This window comes from Xenopus laevis, chromosome 4S (assembly GCF_017654675.1).
Source record: "Xenopus laevis strain J_2021 chromosome 4S, Xenopus_laevis_v10.1, whole genome shotgun sequence".
In the NCBI taxonomy this organism is placed as follows: domain Eukaryota; kingdom Metazoa; phylum Chordata; class Amphibia; order Anura; family Pipidae; genus Xenopus; species Xenopus laevis.
Genome location: NC_054378.1, coordinates 11,228,246 through 11,243,308, shown reverse-complemented (window position 1 = coordinate 11,243,308; position 15,063 = coordinate 11,228,246). Strand labels below are relative to the sequence as shown.

Sequence of the window (15,063 nt, the reverse complement as noted above, 5' to 3'; positions counted from 1 at the left end):
AATATCAAGGAAAGATAGAATGGTTAAAGAAAAGGAGGAAGTGAAAAATATGCAACACAAAAAGTAATGAGGCGTTGCTTTTCCTGTATTTTGACACAATATTGTGCATTTTTTTGCATTATTTTCAGGGGTGTGGAAAATTGGTGGAAAATTAAAGACATTTTTATAAGCTGTGATGTTAGTGCTAATTCTGAGTTTTTGATTCTGTCAATTTGAGCAGAATTTGTGCCCAAACCAGTGGAGTAACTAGATGTTACTGGGCCCTACAGCAAATTAGATTTAGGGTCCCCAACGTATCCAGCGGTTGTCCTAATTTTACCAATATATGTGGAAATTGCTTCTTAATTGGGGCCTCATGGGGAACCCTATACCTCCTGCAGCCGCAGGGTCTGCTTCCTCTGTAGTTACGCTCCTGGCCCAAACCATACTCTCTAATGTTCTTGGTGAAGGCTACTTATATTTTGTAAAATGGAGTTGAAACTGTGTTTCTGCTCCACTTTACTCACAGATTTTTTTTTAAGATTTTGACTTCACACCAAACTGAGAGACACATTCTTAGAGCATTGGTGCAAAGTCATCCCCTTGTACATTGGACAAGTACTTGGAGATTTCACTTAATAACTGGATATATTCCCTTTACCCATCCTAGTTTCTAACCTATGGCTCTTCACCCATGGGACAGTAAAGCTGTGCACGTGGGGGTCTAAGCTTAGGAAGCCATCAGGATAAATTTGGGGTTGAATGTCTAGTTGGTAGTCTAGATAAGCTATCTAACCTAATTAAGTAGGTTGACCATTTTGACATTATATTATACTTCACTAGACTTTTTTTTATAGGTCTACTATTATGTGTTTGATAAATGTTGAGCTTCATAAGGTCAACATTTCCTGATCCATATTATAAACTGTAGATGGCAGTGTATTCTATACCATTCTGCATTAGTGATGTGATGGCCGGGCCGAAACCTGCGGGACCCACGGGTTTACAGGGTGGGTTCGGGACGACTCATGCAACAAATCTTCGGGTCGGGTGCAGGTCCAGGTCAAGCTCTTCTCCCTGCGTAGCACTTCAGGCTTCTGGTGCCTAAATTTATAGACTTGAGCCCGCCTCCGTCCTGCCCCTTTTGTGACATCACTGTGGGGTGGGTCGGGTCTATAAATAGGGCGGGTAATAGTGGGCCAGATGCGGATTGGGAAGCAGGTTAGGGTCGGCTGCGGGTGAAGAATTTCTCAACCCGCACTATTCTACATGATAAACTCTAACATACCTTAGCCTGATGATTTGTGCAAGTAAGAAGTGGGCCTCATGAGAAGCATGCAAATGTATTTGGGTTAGAACATTTCGTTGAGATGTCCTTAAAATTCAAGTCTTAGACATGAATGTTTTTTCATAAAATGTAAAAAAAAAGGGAAAACAGCGACGTGTTCTGATGTTTCTCTGCTCAGGAAAGAGATTGGAGGCTTCCAATCTCTGTCCTGAGCGGAACAACATCAGATCGTTTTCTTTTAAAAGATAAATCTTTTTCTCTTAGATTGTACAGTTAATATTTCTGATTCAATACAAATTTCTGGTTCAATATATTTCAACCAACACTTGAAATCAATTTAAATCATGTGCTGAAACCAAAGTGTATTTATCTGTAAAACCTGAAATCCTCTCCTAATAACCACTTGCAGCCTTCAGACTAGTGTTCACAAGGCAATAGAGGGAGGCAGGGGGTAATTTAAACAAAATTAAAAATGTACATCATCTGGACTACTAAAGCTATGGCAGCCCTCTAAGCACCATTGTGCCGTCGCAGCAAAGGGACATTCTGAAGTCATTAACAGTAAAGGCTTTCCAGAAAAAGAACCAGTAGCGGCCAATTTATGAAGGATATTTTTCACATATTATTAGCAGTGGGACCTTTATGCAGCTTAAACAGAATATCCAGTGTACGTTATAAAAAGATAGCCGGCCTTTCTTTTAAGAGAATCTTCTCCTTTGACCAAATGGATTATAAGGTAGGGATATCCCACCTACAAACTAGAAGGAAATTCAAAAATAAATTATTTAAGGGCTGGATAGGGTTGCTGATTGAGTGATTTTCTGTACGCAAAAAACCTATTGAAATTGTGTAATAAATATCATCAATATATCCAATTTGCTTTTTATTCTTTAGTGCTTCCAAGGGAGGTTTTTTTTATACTCCCTGCATTTTTATAATTAAAACTGTGATGTTAAAAAAAAAACCTAGCCATAAACATACCATTTAATATATAGCTAATTTTTTTTACAACATTGGGTGTGCATACATCATAGTTTTAATCATAAAACTGTATTCAGAACAAACTAAAACAATTGATTGTACCTGTACTCAATTATAAAAAGCATATTGGATATATTACATTTTAGCCCTAAATTTATCATATAAAAAAAAAATATATATATATATATATATATATCTATATATATATATATATATATATCTATATATCTATATATATATATATATATATATATATATATATATATATATATCTATATATCTATATATGTATATATATATGTATATATGTATATATATATCTATATATATATATATATATATATATATATATATATATATATATATATATATCTATATCTATATCTATTTATATATATATAAATAATTTTTTTAAACAATAATGTTTTTACTAATTAATAACATTAGGTTTGCACACATTCTGGTTTTAATATACAGGTATGGGATCCGTTATCCGGAAAGATCTGAATTACGGAAAGCCCGTCTCCCATAGACTCCATTTTATCCAAATTTTTAAAAATGATTTCCTTTTTCTGTGTAATAATAAAACAGTAGCTTGTACCTGATCCCAACTAAGATATAATTAATCCTTATTGGAAGCAAAACCAGCCTGTTACGTTTATTTAATGATTACATGATTTTCTAGTAGACTTAAGGTATGAAGATCCAAATTATGGAAAAATCCATTATCCGGAAAGCCCCAGGTCCCGAGCATTCTGGATAACAGATCCCATAGCTGTATATTTGATAGTGAGTGCAAACATTGAAACTGTAGAATTAAAAGAAGCAATTCAGAACTAAACAGTAACTAAACAACAGACGAAATGCTGAGTAATGTAATACTAACAATAAAATACTGGATCGGTTGAACTGTTTATTAGCGTTATAAAGTATGTCAGCAGATGATGGTATTGTAAGACATCCAGGTTCCAAAGCTGCAGGAATAAAAATGGTGGTGGAGAAAATTTAGGAACAAGGCCAAGGTCAGAATAATGTCAAGCTCATATAATGTTTAACCTCCATATTATTATTATTAACATGTATTTATATAGCGCCAACATATTGCGTAGCACTGTGTTATTAAAAACTGTATATATGTAGAGTGGATTCCTCATCTCTCTATTTCCAGTAAGGGTGAACCAGCACAAGTGAATTTGCCATTGCCTAAGTAAAGGAACTAAAAAATAGGGATGCACCGAATCCAGGATTCGGTTCGGCCAGTATTCAACCAATTTCAGCAGGATTTGGAATCGGCTGAATCCGTGTGTCGGTCGGACCTAATTTGCATATGCAAATTAGGGCCAGGAAGGGGAAATATGTGACTTTTCATCACAAAACAAAGAAGAAAAGGAAGTAAAAACATTTTTTCCCACTTTTTCCTTTCCTGCCATATCCAAATTAGGATTCAGATTCATTTCGGTATTCAGCCAAATCTCTCACTATAGTATCGGGGATTCGGCCAGATCCAAAATAGTGGATTCAGTGGTTCCCTACTAAAAAAGGCCTACAATAGAAATATCTCTGGTGCTTCTTTTGACAACGTTACATGTGACTTCGCCCGTCTTCATCAACCTCAGTCTGGAAGCTGGCAGTTTTGCCCCAGTTCTTATTTCTAGGGGCTTGTACGTTTCTCATTGGGAAAAGAAGCCCCATAAAAGTGCAAGCTCTTGAATTCAGTACAGCAAAATCTGAAATTTCAAGTTCATCTCTCTGTGCCAAGAATATGGTGATAACAAGCTGGGGATACACGCTACATCATAAATATTGGGATTTCTTGTAAATATCAGTAGATTTAACATTTTACAACAAACAGGAATGATTTCGTTAAGCACATGCGTAGCCTATTTAAAAAGAAAAAAAAAATGTAAATGAATTATTTTAAACAAAGTAGATGTACAGCTGGGAGTGTCTTGATTACTCCACTGTCCAATCTATTGAGGTGCGTTTGGAAAAAAAAAACATGGGTGGTTTGTCCTAATTTGTCCTAATCTCTGGCATGCATATCATTATATACGCTATTACTATTGAAGTTTGCCATGTGTTAAGGAAGATACATTTACTTGTCCAGAGTCGGTTGTCTCTTGCTAACGATCAAGTGATAAAATGTTATCATCGATATCGAACTAACCTGACAAAGTCAGTCATCACCGCTGGATATTTAGAAAATATAGTTCTTGCTCCTGCAAGAGTCGTAAGCAAAAGTACATTGCAAAATGAAAGCACTGTATATATTCTATGATAAAAAATATCTAATAAAGATTGACTTCTGTTGCGATTGTAGTGCATCCCTCTTTTCCGCCCGGTTAACATGGATGGACATTGCAAGCCCGTATCTCCTTCTTGTCCTTGCAGCTGGTGAACTGAGAACTTTTGAATCTCTTCTTCACAGTCATGAACCGCTCTTGTATCCCGCCACCGCAGAATTTGGTACATTCCGTCCATGCAGTCCATGGTTTCATTTTACATACTAGAAAGAAAGAAAGAAAGAAAGAAAGAAAGAAAGAAAGAAAGAAAGAAAGAAAGAAAGAAAGAAAGAAAGAAAGAAAGAAAGAAAGAAAGGGGTAATGATGCGTTAGCGACTATTTCAGTTAGCAGAAATGGCCTCAGCTGCAGGGCTTGCTGACTCTTTTATTTGCTACACTGTTATACAAATCTGTAGACTTCCAAGATCCTACAGATGAAGCCATCAGGATTTCCCATTATATAAGTGCTGGGTCCTTCCTCTAGATCAGAGATCCCCAACCTATTTTACCTGTGAGCCACATGTTGCTCCCAACATGTTGGAGAGCAACATAAGCATGCAAAAAGTTCCCGTAGGTGCCAATTATGGGCTGCTATTGACTATGGGTAGCCCCTATATGGACTGACATTACATAGAAGGCTCTTTTTGGCAGTACACCAATTTATGCAACCACAACTTGCCTCCAAGCCAGTAATTCAAAAATAACCTACTTTGAGGCCCCTGGGAGCAACATGCAAGGGATTGGTGAGCACTAAAGTTGCTTGCAAGCCACGCATTGGGGGATCACTGGTCTAGATGATGCTAGAGTCCTTCAGAAGTAATGTGCTGAAAAAATTGCACTCTAGCACCATCTAGAGGCAGGACTGATCACTAATAAATAGAGTCTGGACAAAATGTGAATTCCCAATGGCTTCATCTGTATTTTATGATTGCTCTTCTGCCATTGTCTTTACCTCCATGACAGTCCTATGCGGATTCTGGATATCTAATCTAATTGGACCATACTATTACCCACAAGTAGGGTTGCACCTTTTTTGGAAAATAATACCGGCCTTCCTATATATTTCTCTTTTTTCCCGATTAATAACATTGGGATCATCCATTATTTTTACCGGCCAGGCTGGTAAAATACCAGCAGGTGGCAACCCTACCCACAAGCCATGCATGGTTGAATCCTTCTTTTCTAAATTTATTCTGTATGTCCTCTTTTACCCGTACCATGAATATGGTTACTTGGTGTACATAAACTAGGCTGAAATATAAGATCCCATCTGGTTGCAGTGCATTAAGTCTCCCAAGAGACTGAAATTGCCCTACGATGACTGTGGTTGCCATCAAAGGTGCACAAAGGATACAAGGCCAACAGGACATTAAAAATGATCATTTGTGTGCTTTAAACAAAGGATTGGAACAATAGAAAGGCAGCCATACTTTGTGTGGCCTCTCTGGTAGGAGATGGGACCTCGTGTGACGCCCAGGGTCACAAGATGTTGCCACAGGGAAAGGAACCAGGGTCTCCAGCATGAGATCCCACATCAAACTAAACGTCTAAACAAACTCTTCTCCCTACACCTTTAGACTTTACTAAAAATAAAAGTGGTATAGGGTTTGGGTCAATTCCCTGTAATAAATAAAGGTACTGTTCAGTAAGCACCAGGAGAAGAACAAACCTTATACAGAAGCTTTATTTTGATTTCCTGATACGTACCAAGAAGTGACCTCACCTGAACTATAACTGTATATATGTATAAATGTAAAATAGCACTTTATGAAAGGTTTAAATGACTTGAACTAGTCTCAGCTCCTATTTGATACGCCTACATTTATCATTAAAATCCTTTATCAAGGTGTACTCCCAATGTCACGGCAAAACAATGCAAGCCGAGAGGGACGCCAACGCAAAACTCCGAGTTCAAATTTTCAAAAAGGCGCTTTTACAATTGCTATTGTCTGGATTGTTTCTATGGGTACAAATTAAATGGGAACAATTAAACTGTCTGGTGCTACAGTGATGAATCCTAATGTTCTGACAGAGCGGAAACATTTCAGTTTAGCCATTCTTTCTTACTTACCAGGGTACTGTTCTCCATCTGAATCTTCCTTTATTTTTTCACTCCTTCTCTTCTCTCGGGCATCCTTTAAATGCCTTCGCTCATTCCCGGAACTTTTTTGACATTTACGTAATCTGCATTTTTTGCGTTGCACGGTTTCCGGACAGACGGCTCCTCCAAACTGTGGTTCCATTGTGATCATTCGGGTACGAATCATGTGACCCTTGCCGCACGATTTGTTACACTCAGACCAGTAAGACCACTCTGTCAATTCACAGCTTATAGCTAAAAGGGAAGAAACATAAATAGAATGGATCACATTGGTTTTAATCCAGTCTAAGGAGTTAAAATATTAAAATTTGACATTTGCTGGTTTTTTGTCCTCCCACCCATTCCTCTTATAATGTTTATGTTTATAATTTTTTTTTTATTGGTTTTAATTATAATATTTATTTTCGTCTATGTCACCACTTTATTGGCAGTTATTATCCAGGGCATGGTGGATCCACAAGTCTAGCTATGGCTAGGGTCATTGGGTGGTATTTCATGCTTGTTGACTTCTGGCATCAGTTGGCATATTGTGTTACTAAATAACGGCCACTTAATATTATTAAGGCTGTGTTTTTTTCTTCCTCAATGACTATAATTGTGTGTATATAATGGCAGCAGGCAGGGGCGTTTCTGGGTTCTTTACCGCCCTGAGGTGTCTTTTCTGATGCCAACCCCCTCCCACCCGACTCTTACCATTTTGAATGCCAGAGTGGGTACAGGGTGATCCTGGCCATTTTGCCACCCTAGGTGGCCTTTGTTCTGCTGCCCCCCACGGCACTCACATTTTCATCACTAGTGAGGAGAGCACAACTGCTCTCTCTGCACTAGCAAAGCCAAAATTCTTTCTTTAAATCAGTTAAAAATCGGAATTTTCGCTCTTAAAGTTACCAGGAGTGGCTTTTTTGCTGGCCCTGGTAACTTGCAGGCTGTAGTGATGGGCGAATTTATTGGCCAATTGCGAATAAATTCGCGAAACGCCCGCGCCAGCTCGCCAGCGTCAAAGAAAGGCCGCCTGCATAAAAAAACAGTGAATTTTTCGCCATCTCGCATATTTCGTGCGAAATTCGCCCATCACTAGCGGCCTGCTTTCTTAAGTTTCTTAACTTGCCTCATGGCAGCAGCACCCCTGGCAGCAGGAGAAGGGGTCCTAATATATCCCCATTTAGTCCTTGACAGCCAAGGGCCAGGAAGAGAGGGGGTACCAGGAATCATGGGAATTGGACCACCTTGTCCAAGTAGGGAGTGACAGACAGAGGAGAAGGTTGACTAGAACTATGATTCTGAAGTTTGTTTGTGTCTTTATAATGGGGGAGTGAAGAAGGATCACTATATCTCTCCATTTAGTCATTGACAGTGCACTGACCAATCCCCTTTCTTTTATATCTTGACAGCCAAGGGGCAGAGAACAAACAGCAGAGAGGGGGTTCTTAGGAATAAAGGAAACGGAATCACTTGTGTCAAGTTGAGAAGGTTGACTAGAACCATGAGTGAAGGGAAGAGCGAGGAGCATAGAAGCCACCCCATTTCTTCCTATTTGGCTTTTGAACTTGCATTACTATATCTGCTCCATGGTTTGCACATCCTGTGAAAGGCAGTAATTATCGGTTCCTCTGGGCTTGTAGTAGACGACCCATAACGGGCTTTGTATTTTATGAAAAGATGTCAGACTCCCCAGTGAAAGCCTGTAGCACGATCCCTGGAATAGAGAGAGAGTGGGAGTACCATCCACCTATAGTCACAGTGATGACAGGGGTAAGGCCAGTCTGCACTAAGTTTCATTAAAAAAATACCCCCCTCCCCGCTGAACATACGGCATTCAGGAAGCATGCACTTTTCCACTTGTTTCAGTTCCTCATTGCAATCTCCAAGTTCAGCCGGGGACTTCAACATTCTCTGTCTAGTTCTGGTGCCTTTGCCACAGGTAACGCTGCAATCACTCCATTCAGACCAAGGGGACAACACACACGGGATGGTATCTGCGGGCAACACGAATATTATTAGATAGATATACAATTAGTCTTGCCTCTTGTTGAAGCCATTACACCAGCAAATGTGTTTTATCAATATAAAGCACTGAAAACATAAAGAAGTAGGAAAAGTACTAAGTCTTGTCTCTAGTTTCTGATATTTTATTAGATGGCTTTGGAACATTGTTAGTGGCATTTGCTTCTATTCAGCCACAAGAGCATTGGTGAAGTTGGATGATGGCTTATAGTTGGTGTTCCAGTCCATTCAGGTGTTCACTGTATTGGAAGTTCATCCCTCTCAGTAAACTTAATCTCATTAGACCTCATTCTATTTATAGGGCCATTATAAAAAATAACCCAAACTGTTGACTCAAAGTAGGAAGATTGAAATCATTAAGAATGTCGTATTATGGTTTTCTCTCAATGGAATTAGAGTCCCTAGCTCTTACCATGGAAAACATCTCCATGCCATTATTCATCCTCCACCAAACTTAAGGCTTTTGTGGTTGCCCACCCATAAAAACCCTACACTCAAAAATCCTCGTTTTGAACTTTGGAACTGAGCGTTTCAACTGAGGACATCTGGGTAGATGTGTCTGAAACCTTTGGCCATATAGTGGACATCCCAATGTGACATATCATATGAGAGGACTCTAAGGGGGTTATTTATTAAAGGGGAAGTAAAGTCTAAAATAGAATAAGGCTAGAAATGCTGTATTTTGTATACTAAATATAAACATGAACTTACTACACCACAAGTCTAATCAAACAAATAATTTATGCTTTTAAAGTTGGCTACAGGGGGTCACCATCTTGTAGCGTTGTTAAACATCTTTGCAAGACTAAGACTGTGCACATGCTCAGTGTGGTCTGGGCTGCTTAGGGATCATCATAAACAAAGCTGCTTGAGTTCTGCATGGCTGGGAAGTAAGGCGGGGGCTCCCCCTGCTGTTAATAAGTATGATTGTTTCCCTGCAGAGCAGTTAGGGACCGTCTGACAATTCCTATCCACAGCAGTAAATGAAGGGAGAATTTCACTGCATACAGTCTTCTGTACAGGTTTCTCATAAAAACGGTACACAATTTTTAATTAAAGTATATTGGAGATAGGTTTCTTTTTCATTAAAGAAAGTAAAAAGGGGATTTTATTTTTTTGCCTTTATATGCCCTTTAAAGTCCGAATGCTAAAATCTCAAAACGTTTTTTTACTATAAAATCTGAATTTTTAGTGGGAAAAAAACCTAAAATTTTTGAGATTTATTATACCCGAGGATGCAAAAAGTCCGAACTCGAAGATCCACTATTTCAGACCTACCAAGGTCATATATAAGTCAATAGGAGAGGTCCCTATCCTATTCAGAATTTTCTGTGTTCTGCGCAGGAATTAGCCCCAAAAGATGACTATTTCGGGCTTTTCGAACAAAAATACAAAAAATCGAGCAATCCAGGAAAAATTAATTTGTGTTTTTTAAATAATGTCAAATCGTGGATACTAGTTTGGACGGACTATTTTAAAAAATCTAAAAAAATTTGGATTATGATTAGTGATGGGCGAATTTATTCGCCAGGCGCGAATTCGCGGCGAATTTGCGCGTTTCGCCGCCAGCGAATAAATTCGCGAAACGCCCACGAAAATTCGCGTCAAAAATTCGCCAGCGTCAAAAAAAATGTTCCCGAAAAAACGGACGCCGGCGCCAAAAACGGGCGCCGGCGTCGAAAAAACGGGCGCCGGCGTCAAAAACGAGACGCCGGCGCCATTTCGCGAATTTTTCGCCGTTTCGCGAATTTCGCGCGAAATTCGCGAATTTTTCAGCGAAGCGAAACGGCGCAAATTCGCCCATCACTAATTATGATAAATAACCCCCTTAGTGAAATATTAATATATTCGCAAACGTTTTATTATCTCGCAAATATACATACTGTGCCCGTATTGCCCAAAATAATAAGTGTTTCTTGGATTAGTGATTTAATATAACTTTAACTTTAAGATAACTTAAAAGTTTGGTGTCTTCTGCTCTTCTAAAAGAACTACATTTAACTGCACAGCCTGTAGCCTGGTTTGATTCATTAACTCACAGGGCTACTATATTCTGGAAAGTATCTGCTCTGGATGGGTTCCTCGGTGCATATCCGTAACTATGTAATGACAATAAATTGTAGCTTGAGACGGGCGCAGGAAATTTGTGATAAATCACTCTGAGATTACCAGACTGGTTGGCTTCTGCATTATCTCTGCGAAAGGAGCCCAGAGAGGACAGCCAATGATCTATGCATCATTACGGCAAATGTAAAGAGAGATGACAATAACCCACAGAGAGAGAACACATTTGTGAGGGAAAAGCTTTCACAAAGTACAGAAGAGAAGTTCTTCAAGCAGAGGCTCCTCTGGGGCTCGTTAGAGAACAGCAGAAATTGGTCCAAGGAAAATTTACTGTACATCCCAGAGTTCTTATACTAAAGATTATTATGGTACTGTAAAATCTATTTAATTGTATGGCACATATGCCATGGTCTTCTGGAAAGCATGAGCTAGGCCACACCAACCAGGCCCAATAATGTAAATAAAAATGGGGGGTATATGCAAACACAGCAACCAATGGGAAACCAAAGGTCTCATACAGATACAGAACTTGTGCATTTATATATAAAGGAGAATATGGACTTCAGTTAAAATAACTAGTGCAGACCTCTTCCTTGCTGCCAAAGAGGGAAGCCATCACCTGAACCTATCAACTTACTTGCTGCTTTCAAGGTAAAAACTCCTGCCCTTTTATTGGCCACCAGTGGGATCACCTGACTATAGTTGGAAAGGGTGGGAGCTACAACATGGAGCCGGCCAGTGATCCTGTATAAACTATAACAAACAAGGGAAAGTTGTGCTCACCACTAATTTTTAAAAACAACTATGTCACTGGTGGCCAATAAAAGGGCAACCACGTTTGGGAGTTTTACTTTGAAAGCAGCAAGTAAGTCGCAGGTAAAACGTAGTCCCTTTGTAAAATGTATAATGAAGCAATAGAATTCTTAATGAATCAGATGCAAGTTGAGTGTAGAAACTGGCCATACCAGGGATGACTTTGATATAGTTGGCCATCTAAAATATATTGCAATATATGGACATTCAGTCTTGTTTAAAGGGTAAGGCATTTTTTGGTAGCTTAAGGCACAAAATGTGTCAATGTTCTTAAAGGGCATGTAAAGGCAAAAAAATAAAATCCCATTTTTACTTTCTTTAATGAAAAAGAAACCTATCTCCAATATACTTTAATTAAAAAATGTGTACCATTTTTATGAGAAACCTGACTGTATGCAGTGAAATTTCTCCCTATATTTATTGCTGTGGATAGAAATTGTCAGACGGTCCCTAACTGCTCTGCAGGGAAACAATCATACTTATGAACAGCAGGGGGAGCCCCCGCCTTACTTCCCAGCCATGCAGAACTCAAGCAGCTTTGTTTATGACGATCCCTAAGCAGCCCAGACCACACTGAGCATGTGCACAGTCTTAGTCTTGCAAAGATGTTTAACAAAGTAACAAGATGGTGACCCCCTGTGGCCAACTTTAAAAGCATAAATTATTTGTTTGATTAGGCTTGTGGTGCAGTAAGTTCATGTTTATGTTTAGTATACAAAATACAGCATTTCTAGCCTTATTCTGTTTTAGACTTTACATGTAGTGATGGGCGAATTTATTCGCCAGGCGCAAATTCGCGAATTTGTGCGATTCGCCGCCAGCAAATAAATTCGCGTAACACCCGCGAAAATTCACTGGCGAAAAAAACGAGCAAATCCGCCCATCACTATTTACATGCCCTTTAAAGGAGAACTACACCTCCTTTCTATTAAAAATCCCTACCCTCCATAGTCCCCCCTCCCTGCTCCCCCCACACTGCAGTTAACACAAGTAAATACCCCATAGCCAGTAATTACCCCTTGTTGCAGAGTCAGCACAGCGGAGCTCACGGGGGCCATCTTTAGCCGATTTGGTAATCTTTGGGTCTTCTTCCGGCACCTCTGTAATTTTCATCACTTTTGGTGCATGCGCAGTTGTAGCGAACTGGGAAAATGCTCCAACTGCGCATGCGCCGATACGGACATTCCTTACTGAGATTAATGAAGCGGCTAAAGAAGGTCCTTGTGAGCTCCGCTGTGCTGACTCTGCAACAAGGGGTAATTACCGTCTTAGGGGTATTTACTTGTGTAAAATCCTGTGGGAGACTATGGATGGTAGCGGTTTTTATTATTTTTATTTTGTCTGGTCAAAGTCTACTCCCAATGGCCCACACAATGCATGCTACTTTTATATTGTATCTACTGCTCAGCTGTACAGTGAATTCTTAATATTAATTACTTTTTTTTTAAACAAGCAACAAAAATGATATTTGGACATTCAGGACACCGTACCTAAATAAATATACTCTGTGGCAGCTAAAAGTTTTGGATTACAGACTTCACTATACAATAGGCATCTTCTTCAAGATCACAAGGCACCATGAAACATGGTCAAGCCATGCATTTCCATGAAAATAGCTCATCATGGTTGAGATAAATGTTAAATCGAGCTTGCTCCATCTGTCGGTATGTAGTATAAACATATAGGGGCAAATTCCCTAAGCGCCGAAGCGCCTAACGCTAGCGTGAATTCGCTAGCGTTGGGCATTTTCGTTACTTCGCAAATTCACTAACGAACGCTGGCGTAACTTCGCTAGTGTAACTTCGCAACCTTACGCCTGGCGAATTCGCGCAACGGAAGTAACTACGCAAATTCACTAACGCGAATATTGTTCTGAACGCTACCTTTTACACCAGACTTCCTTTGTCACCTCAGACCAGGCGAAGCGCAATAGAGTAGATAGGGATTGCTTCAAAAAAAGTTAAAAATTTTTCGAAGTCCCAAAAAACGCTGGCGTTTTTTCTTTATTATGGGTGATAGGCTGAAAAAGATCGAAAAAATTTTTTGGGGCTCCCCTCCTTCCCCCCTACATTTCCTAACTCATGGCAACTTAACTATACAGTGGTCACATGTGTAGGGCAAAATAAACATTTTATTTGATGTTTTGAAGGTTTCCCAGGCTTGTGTAGTGCTGCTACGAATACTTCCATTGAAATTTGAATTTGGCGCCGTATGCAAATTAACCATCGCTAGCGTAACTTCGCAACCTTACGCTACCCCTGAGCGCAACTTCGGATTTTAGTGAATTTGTGAAGCGATGGCGAAAATACGCCTGGCGAAGTGCGGCGAAGCGGACTACGATTCTTAGTGAATGTCCCACATATACTCATAACTACATGGACACTGGGAAATGAAACCCATTATCACAACTTGGTAGTGACTAGATTGGAGGCAAAATATAAAAATATGCCCTGGACCCAATTTGATAAGAAAAAGGACTTACGACATTCGGGCATCATGCATTTCTCAACCTCTGTTGTGTCGGCTTTGCACATTGATCCATCCGCTGGAGTCATCTTTATCATCCTGTGCCGCTTCTTCATACCCATCCCGCATGTAGCGCTGCACTCCTCCCACTCTGCCCATTCCGTGACTATACAGCTGCTTGGCTCTAGGATTACATTGGACCCAAAGAAAAACGTCAGTCTTATCACGCAGCAAATAAAACAACATGTAGTTCCAATCCTTTGTGAAAATAAAAGTGCAAATATAAAGACCCAAAGATTTTTTTTTCTCGTGAGTATTAAGCTAAGCTACTCCTACTTTCTTGCTAAAATGCACTGGAGGCAGAATACCGTATGTATTTTTCAAAATCCGAAATTGTCTCACTGTTTTCTGAAAACCAGAAAAATCTTCGGATTAGTGAACAAAACCCAGCACACATCAGGATATCTTCACATCTGCCATTGACTTTTACATGAACTCGGCAGGTCTCGGTTGACTTTTTTTTAATTCAGACTTTTAACACCATTGGGGTTTAATAAATCTCGAAAAACTTAAGTTTTATTAAAATGATGTTTTTTCCCTGTAAAAGCCCGACCAGAAAAAAATTGGACTTTAATAAATAACCCTAGTGTCTATTGCTATCCAACAACACCTCAACAGTGATAGTCGAATTTGTCCCGTTTCGCCAGGAAAAATTGTGAATTTCCAGCGCAATTCACAAAACATCGAGAAATTAAGCGAAACTCGAATTTTGAAGCCTGCGTCAATTCACGACAACTTTGACACTCACATCAATTTTGACGCCTGAATTAAAGTCAATGGGCGTCCGAACAGTGTTGAGGCGTCTCAGTTTTGACGCGAGCGACTATTCCGACACACGTCCAGATTTATTTATCGCAGGTGTATTTTCGCAGTAGTTTTGCAAATTTATTCACCCATCACTACTCCCCAATAATATGAGCCAGTTTGCTGCAGCAGTGAACAAATTCCAGAAGAGTCAGATGCTTGGTCCTAGGAATAAAAATACTTGGTTCATGGTGTACTGTATTTTATGTTTCTTAGGGGAT

The 15,063-nt window shown here is 39.5% G+C and overlaps 1 protein-coding gene across 1 annotated transcript in view; it reads right to left on the bottom strand.

Moving 5' to 3' along the window:
- Positions 1-3,148: 3,148 nt before the first annotated feature.
- spon1.S (spondin 1, extracellular matrix protein S homeolog) overlaps positions 3,149-15,063 on the bottom strand; it is a 175,761-nt gene continuing 163,846 nt past the window's right edge. The window contains exons 13-16 of the mRNA XM_018260154.2: positions 13,995-14,162; positions 8,443-8,607; positions 6,602-6,865; positions 3,149-4,754 (exon numbers count right to left, since the gene is read on the bottom strand). Of these exons, the coding sequence (XP_018115643.1) occupies positions 4,591-4,754; positions 6,602-6,865; positions 8,443-8,607; positions 13,995-14,162 (761 nt within the window). The 3' untranslated portion in view covers positions 3,149-4,590. The remainder of the gene's footprint in view (positions 4,755-6,601; positions 6,866-8,442; positions 8,608-13,994; positions 14,163-15,063) is intronic.